The sequence below is a fragment of the Oncorhynchus tshawytscha genome, linkage group LG12, assembly GCF_018296145.1.
Source record: "Oncorhynchus tshawytscha isolate Ot180627B linkage group LG12, Otsh_v2.0, whole genome shotgun sequence".
NCBI lineage: Eukaryota > Metazoa > Chordata > Actinopteri > Salmoniformes > Salmonidae > Oncorhynchus > Oncorhynchus tshawytscha.
Genome location: NC_056440.1, coordinates 40,036,060 through 40,051,485, shown reverse-complemented (window position 1 = coordinate 40,051,485; position 15,426 = coordinate 40,036,060). Strand labels below are relative to the sequence as shown.

Here is a 15,426-nt window from a genome sequence, read left to right as displayed (position 1 = left end):
CTCAATGTCCATTCGGTTTCCTAGCTAACGTTAGCGTAGCTAGCTAGCGTTCCTGCTAACTTAACTAGCTATTTGGAAATAATGTCAGAGACGTGCACTAATATGCTGAAAAAAATATTCAAAAATAAACATTTTACGAACCTAGGTATATGGAAAGTTAGTGTTGTCCCATTAGGACGAGGCAATCCCTAGATGTAAGTGTGTTGCCTGAAACGATGACCCGATGTACAAACCCCCTACTGGGTTGGAGAACTGTCAAGAAGAACTGCCAGGAACCATGAATAACGCGAGAATGCAAATTTAGTTTTGAGATGTGACGCGAAAATATGCGACCGACCATCTCAGAATGAACGCATACTGTAAACGCGGATCAAAGATCAGACATAATGTAGCAATAACATATAGGGCAAACCCCCCCCACTGACCTAAACCAGGAAATAAAAAAATAAAAAACTGACCTGAAACCAGCACCTACTGACCCAGAAAGACCCTCCAAGGATTTGCATAGCTATGTTGTGGGACTTCATGTCCCAACGTGCAATGTAACGCTTAGCGTCATATTTGTGCTTCTTCTTCCCGAGCCTCGGACAACTAGCTAGTAACGCTAGCAGTTAGCGAAGGTATGTATGATCAAAGATCACGCCAAATATTGTTAAAATTGGCAATATGTTTCATGCAATTACGTAATATATATTATCTTTTAATTGTGTGATATGCATGATTAAACATTTTTGTTGATACAGAGTCCAAGCTAGCTAGTTAGCGTCAACGACATTATTAGCCCGCTTGTCTGGTTTATGGATTCCACTAGTTACCACAGTCATAAAGTAAAATTGGCTTCATCGTAAAAATGAAATGAAACAAAAATATGTGATTTTGGGGTTTAATTTAAAGTTAGGCACAAGGATAGCAGTGTGGTTAAGGTTTAAAATCACATTAAGAATATTATTTGTAGAAATAGGCGGGGTTTATATATATTTATCATAGCTATTAGCTTCTAACAATGACTAGCTCGTGAAAAGACAGCAAACTCGGTGTTTCATTACAAATTGCGATTAGCTAGTTATTTTATCGAATGAAACCATCATAGACCCGATAGTTAGCCAGCAGATCCGACCCGCTTGCTTACAGCTGCGCGACTATTGTCAGACAGGCTTCCTGTGCGTAGATAATGACCACTGAGCAGGCAGGAGATATGGCTCGGGAAAAGTACCTCAATCCAGGAATGAGAAATGTGTTGTACTCTGAATTGTCCCATTATCCCTACTGTTACACCGAGAAGATTGAATGACTGCTAGTTTTTAAGTAAACTTGGAGAGGAAGAGAGAGGCCCAACTTGGGGGGGAAATCTGTCTCCTTCCAGCAGGTAGTGTTTTTTTCACCCACCAAGCAATGAGTTTTTGTATGGCGGTCAATAAGAGTGTCGAATTTGGTCAACAACAAAAATGTATGGCTTATTTGCTACGTGAGGTTTATTTGATCAACGTTTCTAATGCTTATGTTGTTACACATATATGGATATAAGTATGACACGTGACATTCCAGAGTTGTCTCGAGATTGCTATGCATATTCATGGAATGAGGCTAGTAGCATATCATCCCTCTCCATTGATGGTGCTTTCAAGACAACTGGAAACTCAGGAAAAAAAACGAGGTCGTATCATGTCGTCAGTGATCTTCTGGTCGTAAAGTCGGAGCTCTAGAAAGAGGCCAGAGTTCCCAACTTGGAATTCCGAGTTGGATGACTGTTGAAAACAAATTTTCCCAGTTGGAGTAAAAAAAAATCTGAGTTCACAGTTGGTTTCACATAAAACAATCAAAATAGTGTGCCTTCAAAGGGATTCGACCTCATAACCTCACGTCCCTGAATGGTCGATTGTTCCCTACTCTACCTACGAAGCTACTGGTCAGTTGAAACTTTCTGTACAAAATCCTATACTATATTTGTAAGTACAGTGTCCAGTAGAGGTCTACACTTGAAAGTAGCTTGGAATCGAAGAAAGCACTGGAACCACAGCCAAATCAGTGGGATCTCGCATTTTGCAACACGTTTTGAAAAAGCATGTGATCAAACAAAGCTTTGTACATAAATGATGACGTTATTCTGATAAAGTGAAACATACATCAGCAGACTGCTTAATGATTTCGACGTGTGCCTCGGAGCTCCGATATCAACCGGAACATCACTACCGTTATGGAATGGCAAGTTGCGTTGATCAACAAAGGAGCTAATTGGCTGACACTGCCATTTCAAAATGGCTGTGTGACTTCTGCTACCTAGCATGAGACGAAAAGGACAGTTTTCCAGAAAAACTAGCAGTCTTTCAATCATCTGTGTAACAGTTGGGATAATGGGACAATTCGGAGTACAACTCATTTCTCATCCCTGGACTGAGGTACGTTGTCCAAGCCATATCTCGCGCAAGCTCCATGGTGTCGTACTCTACACAGGAAGCCTGTCCAACCCTAGTGCAGCTGTAAGCAAGCGGGTCGGATCTGTTGGTTAACCTGACAGTCAGCATAGACTTGAAAAAGGATTGCCTGCTGAGTCCCCTCACCTTGGACCCTAGTGACAGACACTTGGATCACTGTCTCAGAACGTTTCCGTTGCACTAGCGCCCACAATTAAGGCCATTTTAGGCATTAACTCAAGCTGCTTAGACACTCTACACATCAGCATGTTAATCCCTCAAGGAGTCTGATCTTTCTTTGACCTGTCTGTTTGGTAAAGTGGATATTACACCCTAACAAGTGTTGTATTTCTCACACACCATCCTACTCTTCAATTACGAGGCCTATTAGTTGAAGTTTCAGACCAGCCTCAATCCCCAAAATATCTCTGTCATACATTAGTAGTTGCCTTCAGATTTGCTTTGACACAGGTATAAGGCCTATGCTTACGCTATTTACAGTATGTCATAACTCCCTTGCTTTCTGGCATATAGGCCAGTTTCTAAACAGAGATTGTACAGTATGTATATCCGTCTAACACGAACCCACCTAGCCCAATCCTGGACTAAAGGAGCCTAACGTTATTCCTTAGTCCAAGGACCTTACGTGTTTTGTTTAAAGGCTGACTTGGCTCTGGAGGCTGTGTTCTAGAAACATAAATCCTCTACTTTCATATCCCATCAAAATAATTTCACAAATGGAAAATACACACTGTTTTAACACAGTTGCAGCCGACAGTATTTTTTTTGTGACAACACGTTTGTGGCGTTGGTCTTCCGTTTACACACAAGTGTTTGGAGATTTAGATAGCACAGGTAGTCCACTCTGTCTTTTCAGTAAACAATTGTTGTAATATGGAAATATGGCTGTGTGGGAACTAACCCTATAAAAGGTGTGTATCAATTTAACATTTTATGAAAGATAAGGTCCTTATGCTTCCAAAACCAATGAGTGTTAGTGTTCAGACCGAGGGTCGCGGCTCTTAACAAAACTCCCCCCTACAGAAGACTCCTTCATCCAGTGACTTATGTGTCATGTTATGGAACTGAGAGACATGATCAAGAGCTAGAACCGACCGTGCTACTTATTTACCTACCTGTGTTTGTGCCTGTTTGACAACGCTTTTACCACATCAGAGGGTATATCTGTGACCTGTGGACGGTTCTGATAACGAATGCGTTGTTTGCATTGCCGAGCAGTGCCCAGGAAATAATACAATCTAATTGTTAAATGCTATCAAAACCAAACATGGATGTCATTGTTTTGCGCGCACACGCGCCATTCTACTTCCTGTCTGCGACAGCCTGGTGCCAGTAGTGCAAGTTTGTGTTTTGATTTTTTTTGGGGGGTTGCATCTAACAGATGGATGTAATTCTTCATTGGGCACTGCTCAGCGACACAAACGATGAGTTTTCAATCACAATCGTCTGCCAATTACGGATATACCTTTGTTTGTGGGAAACGTGACGCCAAACAGGGACAGTCACGGGCTGGCAGATAACTTGCAAGGTGAGTACATTTTATACAGCTAGGCCAGAGTTCCACTGGGTATCTGTCACTAGAACACAGTTCCACTGGGTATCTGTCACTAGAACACAGTTCCACTGGGTATCTGTCACTAGAACACAGTTCCACTGGGTATCTGTCACTAGAACACAGTTCCACTGGGTATCTGTCACTAGAACACAGTTCCACTGGGTATCTGTCACTAGAACACAGTTCCACTGGGTATCTGTCACTAGAACACAGTTCCACTGGGTATCTGTCACTAGAACACAGTTCCACTGGGTATCTTCCACTGGGTATCTGTCACTAGAACACAGTTCCACTGGGTATCTGTCACTAGAACACAGTTCCACTGGGTATCTGTCACTAGAACACAGTTCCACTGGGTATCTGTCACTAGAACACAGTTCCACTGGGTATCTGTCACTAGAACACAGTTCCACTGGGTATCTGTCACTAACACAGTTCCACTGGGTATCTGTCACTACACAGTTCCACTGGGTATCTGTCACTAGAACACAGTTCCACTGGGTATCTGTCACTAGAACACAGTTCCACTGGGTATCTGTCACTAGAACACAGTTCCACTGGGTATCTGTCACTAGAACACAGTTCCACTGGGTATCTGTCACTAGAACACAGTTCCACTGGGTATCTGTCACTAGAACACAGTTCCACTGGGTATCTGTCACTCTTCCACTGTCACTAGAACACAGTTCCACTGGGTATCTGTCACTAGAACACAGTTCCACTGGGTATCTGTCACTAGAACACAGTTCCACTGGGTATCTGTCACTAGAACACAGTTCCACTGGGTATCTGTCACTAGAACACAGTTCCACTGGGTATCTGTCACTAGAACACAGTTCCACTGGGTATCTGTCACTAGAACACAGTTCCACTGGGTATCTGTCACTAGAACACAGTTCCACTGGGTGTCTGTCACTAGAACACAGTTCCACTGGGTATCTGTCACTAGAACACAGTTCCACTCTGGTCTAGGAAATTGGCTATCTGGCCTATTGAACATCCACACTGAAGTCAGAAGAGAAGTGAGTCATGTACATCTACTGGGTTTACTTTCAGCTTTAACCATGGTGATGAAGTCATCAGTTGAGGATGATGATGTGGGATGGGGACTGGGTGTCCCAGAGAAGATGAGGAACAATGCAAACTGGGTGGACATTACACATGACTTCAAAGAGGCATGCAAAGGTACAAGGTGTGTGTGTGTGTGTGTGTGTGTGTGTGTGTGTGTGTGTGTGTGTGTGTGTGTGTGTGTGTGTGTGTGTGTGTGTGTGTGTGTGTGTATTACATGCTTTAACACCGTATTTCAGGATGTGCTAGTGATGTCAGTTCTTGGGGACTTTTGATACTTGCCCCTCTCATTTGTTTGTTAGACTTCTGAAATACCTGGTAAATTGGGTTTCTCATCAAAAGATTGGTGTAAATCACACAACCAGTAAGATAAAGGCCTGTACAGTACAGCAATTCCGAATGTATACCCAGTGTTTTCAGCTCTGTGGGAATTTGGTGCCACCAGTCTGAAATGCAAGCTGGATGGCACAGGTTAAGATGCCCTGCTGACCCCACTGACATCAATGCATGACTAATTCAAAATTCTATTTAAATAGAAGTTAAGATTCACCCTTTGTTCCTGTGTACCTCTTCAGACAGTACAGGCTGGTGTTACACTGTACTACTGTAACACAAATACTGCTCTGGCTTTCACCCCTATAGTTCAGATGACTGAGTACATTTGCATTTGTTCTCTGTATTTACAGAGCTCAACCTTGGGGAGTTGCTCCATGACAAATTGTGAGTATGAGTGTTTGTTTGTTTCAGACACTGTTCTAATCAACCATTAGTGAAATACTTAATTGCTTGCAGTCTGTCTCATTAATGAATACTGGGTATCTATCACTAGACAACACACACACTTTAGGTCTTTCTAATTGCAAGCTTTTCAGCAGGTTTGGCCTGTTTGAGGCTATGTCTGCCATTGAGATGATGGACCCCAAGATGGACGCCGGGATGATTGGCAACCAGGTCAACAGGAAAGTCCTCAGCTTTGAACAGGCAGTCAAGGTATGGCTCTGATTCCTAGAGTTTCACTGTGAAAGGAAAACGGTGGTGTTATGTTGAACCTTTAGTGAGGTGCATTGTAGTACAAAAGACTCTAACCCCCTCCCTTTTGTATCCTCTCTCTTCCTGTCTTGTCTCTAGGATGGTTCCATCAGAGTGAGGGACCTCAGTCTTCCAGAGCTGATTGGGATCATGGACACCTGTTTCTGCTGCTTGGTCAGTTTTATTGCCTTATCAATACCAAACTGAATCAGCAAACGATGCATAATTAATTACCAATCAAAACGTGTGTGTGTGTGTGTAGATCACCTGGCTGGAGGGTCACTCCCTAGCCCAGACAGTGTTCACCTGCCTGTACGTCCACAACCCCGACCTCATCGAGGACCCGGCCCTCAAGGCCTTCGCTCTGGGCATCCTCAAGGTGTGTGACATCGCCCGCGAGAAAGTCAACAAAGCCGCAGTGTTCGAGGAGGTAAGCCACTTGATCCCTTTGGGTTTTTGCACACACACAGTCACGCCAATGGCCATAAAAATTGGTAAAACGGCACCAACAGATCTGGGACTAGGATAACGCACACTGTCTCTCTATCTCCTATAATCCTGTCTATGGGACACAGTTAGGCTTGCAAAATTCCCGGGAACTTTCAATAAATTCCCTGGTTTTCCAGAAATCCTGGTTGGAGGTTTCCTGGAATCAGAAGGGAATTTATTGAAAGTTCCTAGGAGTTTTGCAACCCGCTGTTCCCTCCTACGTCTTCTGACCTGAAACAACGCCTTGTTGTAATATTCACGATCCTGTTCTGTGTTCTGTCTCCAGGAGGATTTCCAGGCCATGACGTATGGCTTCAAGATGGCCAACAATGTGACAGATTTACGGGTTACAGGTGATGTTCATGTGACGGGCTTAGTCAGTGTTGTGGTTCATTGTATGGCATTGGCAGTTTACAATATTTATGTCGTAATGTGTGTGTGTGTACCAAATGAACCTTCTACCAACAGGTATGCTAAAGGATGTGGAGGAAGAGTTACAGAGGAGAGTTAAGGTACAGTACTTTCACACTACTTTCTTCCCGTGAACTGACAACACAACATGACTACACACTGGCAGAATGGCCAAACGCGTTACTGAATAATATCGCTCATCCTTAACTTTCAATGACCGCAAGTGTGTACAGTACCACCAACAGAGCTGCACAGCTCATCCATCACAAGTTATCTCCTCTTCCTCTCTCTCTCTCTCTCTCTCCTTTCCCTCTCCCTCTCATTCCCTCTCTTTCTCTCCGGTAGAGCACACGCAGTCGCCAGGGCGAGCAGCGGAACCCAGGGGTGGAGTTGGAAGTAAGACTGTCACTCTCTCCCTATGGGTATATCCACCAGTCCACCTTATCGTCTCTCCAGTCTAATGGCTTTAAATCGACCACTAACCCTCATGCCCTATGTACTGTTGATCTAAGAGGCTTTTGATAGGTCTAAGCAATATGGTCAAAATCCCACCTAGTTTATCAGAGGGAAACTTATAGCCTTATCTATACACCTATCAAATAATTTCAGCGTGCATAGGGTGTAGTGTAGCGTCTAGGGGTTGATTTGGGCTTCGGCATATATCCCATGCCTTCTGCCATGCCCAGTCCACCAGAGCTAAGAGTGAGGCAGCCTTTCAGTGAGACAAGCCTGGAATTTGCAGCCGCTTCTCAAAATAAAAGGAATGAACATTGTGCGACAGAGCTAAATCTGTGTATCCCCAGGGTCGACAAAGATATATTGTGTGTTTTTGCGATTGCGTGTGTGCGCGTGTGTGACTTAACCTTTTCCTATGCCTTTCTCAGCATCAGCAATGGATAGCACTTTTCAGTAGGATCAAGTTTACACGTCTTCTACTGACAGCGCTGATCGCCTTCACTAAGAAAGAGGTAACACACACATTTAGCTTAGCTTCACTAAGAAAGAGGTAACACACACCTTTAGCTTAGCTTCACTAAGAAAGAGGTAACACACACCTTTAGCTTAGCTTCACTAAGAAAGAGGTAACACACACCTTTAGCTTAGCTTCACTAAGAAAGAGGTAACACACACATTTAGCTTAGCTTCACTAAGAAAGAGGTAACACACACATTTAGCTTAGCTTCACTAAGAAAGAGGTAACACACGCATTTAGCTTAGCTTCACTAAGAAATAGGTAACACACGCATTTAGCTTAGCTTCACTAAGAAATAGGTAACACACGCATTCAGCTTAGCTTCACTAAGAAAGAGGTAACACACATTTAGCTCGGCTTCACTAAGAAAGAGGATCATGTTTATACCGGTAAGCTGATTTGATTTTTGATTGGGCGTGTAATTAGTTGACTGATGCGTGTGATGTCATGTTGGCTCTGTCAGACCAGCTCAGTGAGCGAAGCCCAGAAACTCATGCAGCAGGCAGCAGATCTCCTCCCAGCCCTCCACTCTAGTATCGAGCATGGCATTCAGTACCAGAACGATACTACTAAAGGAGGTAACACGCGCACACACACTCCACTATGGCACCTAGGCCCAATGTGTCCGTCACTACCGTAAGAGGCAATGTTACACTCGTTGGAGAACCTCTGACCGCAATTTAGCCACTCACAGTTCTGACACCCCCCCATTCCAGATCAACCGATCATGATGGGGTTTGAACCGCTGGTGAACCAGAGACTGCTGCCCCCCACCTTCCCCCGCTATGCCAAGATCCTCAAGAGGGAGGAGATGGTCAACTACTTCAGCAAGCTCATCGACCGCATCAAAACCGTGTGCGAGGTCATCAACACAACTAACCTACATGGAATTCTGGTACTACGTCTGTAAATACTACAATAATAATTAGAATACTACATTCTGACAGTAATTCTGTAATGGTCTGCCTGTTAGAACATGTGCTAAAGGTTTATAGTAATGTTTTAACGTTCTGCTTTCAGGACTTTTTCTGCGAGTTCAGTGAGCAGTCCCCTTGCGTCCTCTCCAGGTCTCTGCTGCAGGTAAGCAACATTCTCCCTCGTGATTGGTGCATCTGGACAATTCTCTCCTCTGATTGGTCCTGTTCTGATGAATCCCCTCCCTGTCTGTAGACAACGTTCCTGATAGATAATAAGAAAGTGTTTGGGACCCAACCAATGCAGGACTTGATCAAAGACGCTCTGAGGTACTTTGTCAGCCCGCCGGTGCTCTCCTCCAAGTAAGTCATTGAGGATTGGGAGCGTTTCTTTCTATGAACCCCAACCTTCAAATGCTTTAGAAATGCATCCTTCCTACCTTCCTTGAAGTCATAAGAGATCTGAATTGGTTGGAGTGGTGTTTAAAATGGTCGCAATGTTGCTTTCACCTATCAAAACACCACAAAGGAAAGAAGGATATGTATGTCTGAGGTATTCGAACAGGGCCTACGAGTTTGTGTTCAAGCTCTATCTCTAGACCTGACTGATCCATGCGTTGCCTCTGTAGGTGCTGCCTGCATAATAACCACCAGGCCAAGGACTACATTGACTCCTTTGTCACACACTGCTCAAGGGTAAGTCACCTGGCTGCGTTCCAAGACCTCTTTTCTCTATATTAATGCCACAATCCTTCATTTGTGTGTTTTTTCCCCCCCAGACCGAACGGCATCCCTGCCACTTGGTTAGCTATGAAGTTGAGGGGTGGAGCTGGGGGAAAATGTAACCACTCAAAATTCATAGATGGAGCCGTGGCTCTGACTATCAACGTGATAGTTTTAAACATATTCTGAAGCTATTATAGGCTTACACTTCTTATTTTTTTCAAACAATGGACTGAAACGACCTTGTTCGGTTTCCCTGCAGCCCTTTTGCAGTCTCATCCAAATCCACGGACACAACCGCGCTCGGCAGAGAGACAAACTAGGCCACATCCTGGAGGAGTTTGCCACACTGCAGGATGAGGTGTGTGTGTGTGTCTGGGTGGTTGTGTATGTGTCTGGGTGGTTGTGTGTGTGTCTGGGTGGTTGTGTGTGTGTCTGGGTGGTTGTGTATGTGTCTGGGTGGGTGTGTGTGTGTGTGTGTCTGGGTGTGTGTGAGAGCGAGAGCCACCGTTTGCGTACGCGTTGCTGTTTAGTGACGTGAGTGATCTAAAAATGTGTGTGTGTGTGAGTGAGCGCGCGCTTGACTGCATGTCGCTGTTCTCCTGCGGTTGACTTATGGGACTGATGCGGCGGCGCCCCCTGCAGGCAGAGAAGGTGGACGCGGCGCTGCACAGCCTGCTGATGAAGCTGGAGCCCCAGAGACAGCACCTGGCCTGCCTGGGCACCTGGATCCTCTACCACAACCTGCGCATCATGATCCAGTACCTGCTCAGCGGCTTTGAGCTGGAACTCTACAGCATGCACGAGTACTACTACATCTACTGGTGAGGAGTGGGCGCCCACGTGTGTTCCAAAGGGCGTGTTCCATGTGTACACTTGACTGAGAGAGGTGTGTGTGTGTAGGTATCTGTCAGAGTTCCTGTACGCGTGGCTCATGTCCACACTGAGTCGGGCGGACAGCTCTCAGGTGGCTGAGGAGCGCCTCCTGGAGGAGCAGCAGAAAGGGCGCAGCAGCAAGAAAACCAAGAAGAAGAAGAAAGGCCAAGGGGGTCAGGATCAAGTCGTACTTTTATTTGCATTGCACTGAATACATCTGGGAGTACACCGCCCACCCCCATCCATAACTTAACCTCAATAAGAATGTGTTTGCGCCTGCAGCTCGCCCCCTCAGCAGAGAAATCACCATGAGCCAAGCCTACCAAAACATGTGTGCTGGCATGTACAAGGTAAGTGTGCGCACACACACAAACTTGTCCTACACATGTTATGCGTCCTCTGCCCTGGCTCAGTTGTAGTCCCGTTTTCTATCCAGACAGCGTAAACACACACACACTGAATTCCTGTCTCTGGTGCAGACTATGATCGCCCTGGATATGGACAGGAAGGTGCGGAAGCCGCAGTTTGAGTTGGACAGCGAGCAGGTGCGCTACGAGCACCGCTTTGCCCCCTTCAACAGCGTGGTCACGCCACCGCCAGTCCATTACATCCAGTTCAAGGTAACGTAGTGTGTCACCAACCGTCGCTAGCTAGGATTGTGCGCTTGCATTTTCATGTGTCTGCGGGGCATTCCAGGTCAACATAATTGCAGACGCTGCAACGAATATCAGGAATTACATGTTATAGCGGAGGTATAAAAAAATATATAATTTGTAACGTGACCTGCTTCTTTCCGTGAGTGTCGGCTGTAGGAGATGTCCGATCTGAAGAAGTACAGTCCTCCTCCCAAGTCAGCTGACCTCTACATGGCGGCCAGCAAACACTTCCAGCAAGCCAAACTCATCCTGGAGAACGTCCCCACCCCTGACCCAGAGGTCAGCAAACCCAGCAGTAGTAAAATAGATTGTGCCTCCTGTTTGTGGGTCTGAATTGCCTCTTTTAATTAGCTGATTGTTGCAGGTGAATCGGATCCTAAAAGTTGCCAAACCCAACATTGTGGTCATGAAGCTACTTGCCGGGGGGCACAAGGAGACAAAGGTAACAACACATCATAATGCACTGAGCAAAACGTAAACAAAGTATTTGGGGAATTTAAACAATTCTGGGGCATTATTGTTGTTTGGTGATAAGGAAAATGGTATTCCCCATCTGTAGGTACTACCAGAGTTTGATTTCTCTGCTCACAAGTACTTCCCTGTGGTCAGGATCATCTGAATCCAAGCCCTGCATTACTATGACAACTCAAACCCAGTACCCTCCTCCCTGACCCAAGTGTGGCGTGTGAGCCCAAAACGGAGACCAACTCAACAATATTCTCGTCTGTGTTACTCTGTCACTCTGGTAGGACAGAGACAGCAACATTGTTATATATGTCCCATTATGGCACCTGAAATCATGGCCATCTCCATTTTGAAGTAGTCTATTTTCTTCTACTCCTATGAGTTGGTAAACAAACTTAAAGGTTGCATACTGCCACCTATGGTGTGTTGTTTAAATGGGTATAAAGCCAGATTTACTGCCACCTGCAGTTATGGAATGTTTTCTGACTAGTATAATTCATTGGCTGATCCCTCCTGATGACCTGGATGGAATTATGTGATCCTTCATTAACCCATAGGAAGTCTCACCCAGTTGACTACTTCAGAATGGTGGAAGTCCTCAGTTGCACTGCCCTTGCTAAAACAGGCTTTTGGGCCCTAGAGTCCTCTACAAATACCAGACATCCCAGAGGACGGACAAAACTACATCCTCCACAATTCCCAAAACAAATTTGACTATGGATTTACAATTGATTTATTTTTTGTAATCTCTGTCATACACTTCCTCAATAAAAACGTGTGATTATTTAACATTTCAGAAAATGTGTTCATTGCATGTTCAGTAAGCAACAAATACATTGAAACAATTTAACGGCAACAAAAGTCCATTGTACAAAATTAAAAACTTATCCACAAGTGAAAAATATTCAACCATAATTTCCATTTGAATGAGTCTGCTATATAAAACAATATCCAAAACGTTTGTATTTGAAACATTTATAGTAGTGGGTCTGCCAGGTACACCAAGGATGCACAGAGGGGACTTGTTTTAATCATCATAATTCAGAAAAAGAAACCATATTAAAATAGTTATGTTGTGAGCAGGACACAAGATGGTCAAAGCTCGAATGATCCCTGCAGACATTTCAAATGATACAACAAAAACCTCATTACATTATGGTCTTTGTGGTTGAATCTGTGCTTGAAATTCACTACTCGACTGAGAGACCTGACAGATAATTGTATCTGTGGGGTACAGAGATGGGTTAATCATTAAAAAAGTAATGTTAACCACTATTATTGCACACAAAATCAAATCAAATGTCGGTTGCATATACATATTTAGCAGATGTTATTGCGGGAGTATCGAAGTCCTTGTGTTACTAACGGTGCAGTAATCTCTTAACAATACACAACAATACTGTCAAGAACCGGCTCAAGGCGCATAACAAACAAGGAGACAACATGGAGATAAGGAATAACTAAATATAATTAACAATGGTGTGTAGTCAGTAATCAGTAGTGTAAGTGTTTACATGCATAAGTGTGATAATGAGGGGTGTTGAAAGGTGCCAACACAAACAACCAAGAAACAGCCACAAAAATGCCACAACCAAAATCTGTATCTGCATGGAGAAAGTCTCCTCAATTGATGGGGAAGAGGTGCATTTATCCTGGGACACACCCGAGCCCAGGTGTGTCCCTTTTCACTGACGACCCTCCCGGCTCCACCCACCGACATCCGATTAAGGAAAACAAGAGCAAAGAGGAAGAATTCGGCAGACAGAGTGAGAGGGTCGACACAATACACACAAATCGAAAAAGTTAAAGAATGGAATGAAGAAATACAGTATACATATGAAGTGGGCAAAACCGTATGTAAACATTATTAAAGTGGCCAGTGTTCCATGTCTATGGACATAGGGCAGCAGCCTCTAAGATGCAGGTTTGAGTAACTGTGGTAGCCGGCTAGTGACAGTGACTAAAGTTCAGGGCAGGTTACTGGGCGGAGGCCTGCTAGTGGTGACAAAAATGTAAGTCTGATGGCCTTGAGATGGAAGCTGTTTTTTCAGTGTCTCGGTCCCAGCTTTGATGCACCTGTACTGACATCGCTTTCTGAATGGTAACGGGTTAAACAGGCCATTGCTCAGGTTGCTGGGGTCCCTGATGATCTTCTTGGCGTTCCCGTGACATCGGATGCTGTAGGTGTCCTGGAGGGTTAGGCAGTGTGCCCCTAGTAATGCGTTGGGCAGACCGCACCAACCTCTGGAGAGACATGCGGCTGCAGACGGTGCAGTTGCAGTACCAGGCGGTGATACAGCCCGACAGGATGCTCTCAATGGTGCATCTGTAAAGTTTATGAGGGTCTTAGGGGCCAAGCCAAATTTCTTCAGCCTCCTGAGGTTGAAGAGGCACTGTTGCGCCTTCATCACCACACTGTGTGGTTGGACCATGGTCACCCGTGGATCTATTGGGGCAGTTTGCAAATTGCAGTGGTGCTAGGGTGTTGGGTAAGGTGGAGGTGATATGCTCTTTAACTAGCCTCTCAAAACACTTCATGATGACAGAAGTGAGTGCTACAGGGTGATAGCCATTTAGTTCAGTTACCTTTGCTTTCTTTAGGGCAGCAGGTAGCCTAGTGGTTAGTGTGTTGAGCCAGTAACCGAAAGGTTGTTAGATCAAATCCCCGAGCTGACAAGGTAAAAATCTGTCGTTCTGCCCATGAACAAGGCAGATAATCCACTGTTCCTAGGCCGTCATTGTAAATAAGAATTTAAACTTAACTAACTTGCCTAGTTAAATATAACAATTGTTACAGGAACCATGGTGGACGTCTTGAAGCAAGTGGGGCAGCAGACTGGGATAGGGAGATTGAAGGAGAGCTCACAGTCCTCGGGAGCGGCGCTGGCCCGCGTCGTGGGCAATGTGTTTCCCTTGAAGCGGGTGAAGAAGGTGTTTAGCTTGTCCAGGAGCAAGACGTTGGTGTCCAGGATGTGGCTGGTTTCTCCTGCCACATACGTCTCATATCGAAGCTGTTGAATTGCGAATTCCGACTTCACGTTCCAGTTGACTTTTTGCCTGTCTGATTTCCTTATGGAGGGCATAACTGGAATTTTTGTACTCAAGCGTATTCCTAGTCACCTTTGAACGATCATCCAACTCAGGAACTCTTTTTAGAGCTCCGATTTACCGACCTGAAGATCACTGATGTCATAATTTGACCTCATATTTTTGGGGGGAGTTCCCAGTTGTTTTGAAAGCGGAATCTGTCACCGTGTCAGTGTACACGTCAATGTTATTCTCAGAGCAGAGGCATCCCAGAACATCAAAATCATTCAAACATTCTTGAAGCATGGATTCCGATTGGTCAGAACAGCATTGAACAAATCAAAATCAAATGTATTTATATAGCCCTTCGTACATCAGCTGATATCTCAAAGTGCTGTACAGAAACCCAGCCTAAAACCCCAAACAGCAAGCAATGCAGGTGTAGAGGCACGGTGGCTAGGAAAAACTCCCTAGAAAGGTCAAAACCTAGGAAGAAACTTAGAGAGGAACCAGGCTATGTGGGGTGGCCAGTCCTCTTCTGGCTGTGCCGGGTGGAGATTATAACAGAACATGGCCAAGATGTTCAAATGTTCATAAATTACCAGCATGGTCCAATAATAATAAGGCAGAACAGTTTAAACTGGAGCAGCAGCACGGCCAGGTGGACTGGGGACAGCAATGAGTCATCATGTCAGGTAGTCCTGAGGCATGGTTCTTAGGGCTCAGGTCCTCCGAGAGAGAGAAAGAGAGAATTAGAGAGAGCACACTTAAATTCACACAGGACACCTGTGAACAGGCCTTACATAGT

At 44.8% G+C, this 15,426-nt stretch overlaps 2 protein-coding genes across 6 annotated transcripts in view; one reads left to right on the top strand and one right to left on the bottom strand.

Moving 5' to 3' along the window:
- Positions 1-374, bottom strand: part of LOC112263273 (cytosolic carboxypeptidase 1-like) — a 37,924-nt gene extending 37,550 nt beyond the window's left edge. The window contains exon 1 of one of the 3 annotated variants that reach the window (XM_042330640.1): positions 142-374. The gene's annotated coding sequence lies outside the window, so the exon portion shown is untranslated. The remainder of the gene's footprint in view (positions 1-141) is intronic. The other 2 variants (XM_042330642.1, XM_042330641.1) reach the window with 2 other exon arrangements.
- Positions 375-497: 123 nt separating this feature from the next.
- LOC112263271 (N-alpha-acetyltransferase 35, NatC auxiliary subunit) lies at positions 498-12,380 on the top strand. 3 transcript variants are annotated; one of them, XM_024439357.2, is made up of 23 exons: positions 498-620; positions 5,044-5,172; positions 5,742-5,775; positions 5,931-6,045; positions 6,184-6,258; positions 6,347-6,514; positions 6,860-6,926; positions 7,042-7,085; positions 7,330-7,380; positions 7,869-7,952; positions 8,421-8,535; positions 8,674-8,852; positions 8,978-9,037; positions 9,128-9,234; positions 9,501-9,567; positions 9,857-9,955; positions 10,240-10,418; positions 10,498-10,643; positions 10,753-10,820; positions 10,950-11,090; positions 11,283-11,405; positions 11,491-11,568; positions 11,686-12,380. In XM_024439357.2, the coding sequence occupies exons 2-23, from the start codon at positions 5,052-5,054 to the stop codon at positions 11,743-11,745; spliced, it is 2,181 nt and encodes a 726-aa protein (XP_024295125.1). In that variant the 5' UTR covers positions 498-620; positions 5,044-5,051; the 3' UTR covers positions 11,746-12,380. The 3 variants fall into 3 exon arrangements, with proteins under 3 accessions (XP_024295125.1, XP_024295123.1, XP_024295124.1); XM_024439355.2 differs by having other exon boundaries at positions 5,928-6,045; XM_024439356.2 differs by lacking the exon at positions 498-620 and adding an exon at positions 3,820-3,960 and having other exon boundaries at positions 5,928-6,045.
- The last annotated feature ends 3,046 nt before the right edge of the window (positions 12,381-15,426 follow it).

What these genes read in the sequence shown, in the direction of transcription:
- LOC112263271 (XM_024439355.2), top strand. Translation starts at nt 5,052, where the DNA reads ATGGTGATGAAGTCATCAGTTGAGGATGATGATGTGGGATGGGGACTG. An exon ending in CCGCCGGTGCTCTCCTCCAA is followed by an intron (nt 9,235 to 9,500) that starts GTAAGTCATTGA and finishes TTGCCTCTGTAG; the next exon opens with GTGCTGCCTGCATAATAACC. An exon ending in TTGTCACACACTGCTCAAGG is followed by an intron (nt 9,568 to 9,856) that starts GTAAGTCACCTG and finishes GTTTCCCTGCAG; the next exon opens with CCCTTTTGCAGTCTCATCCA.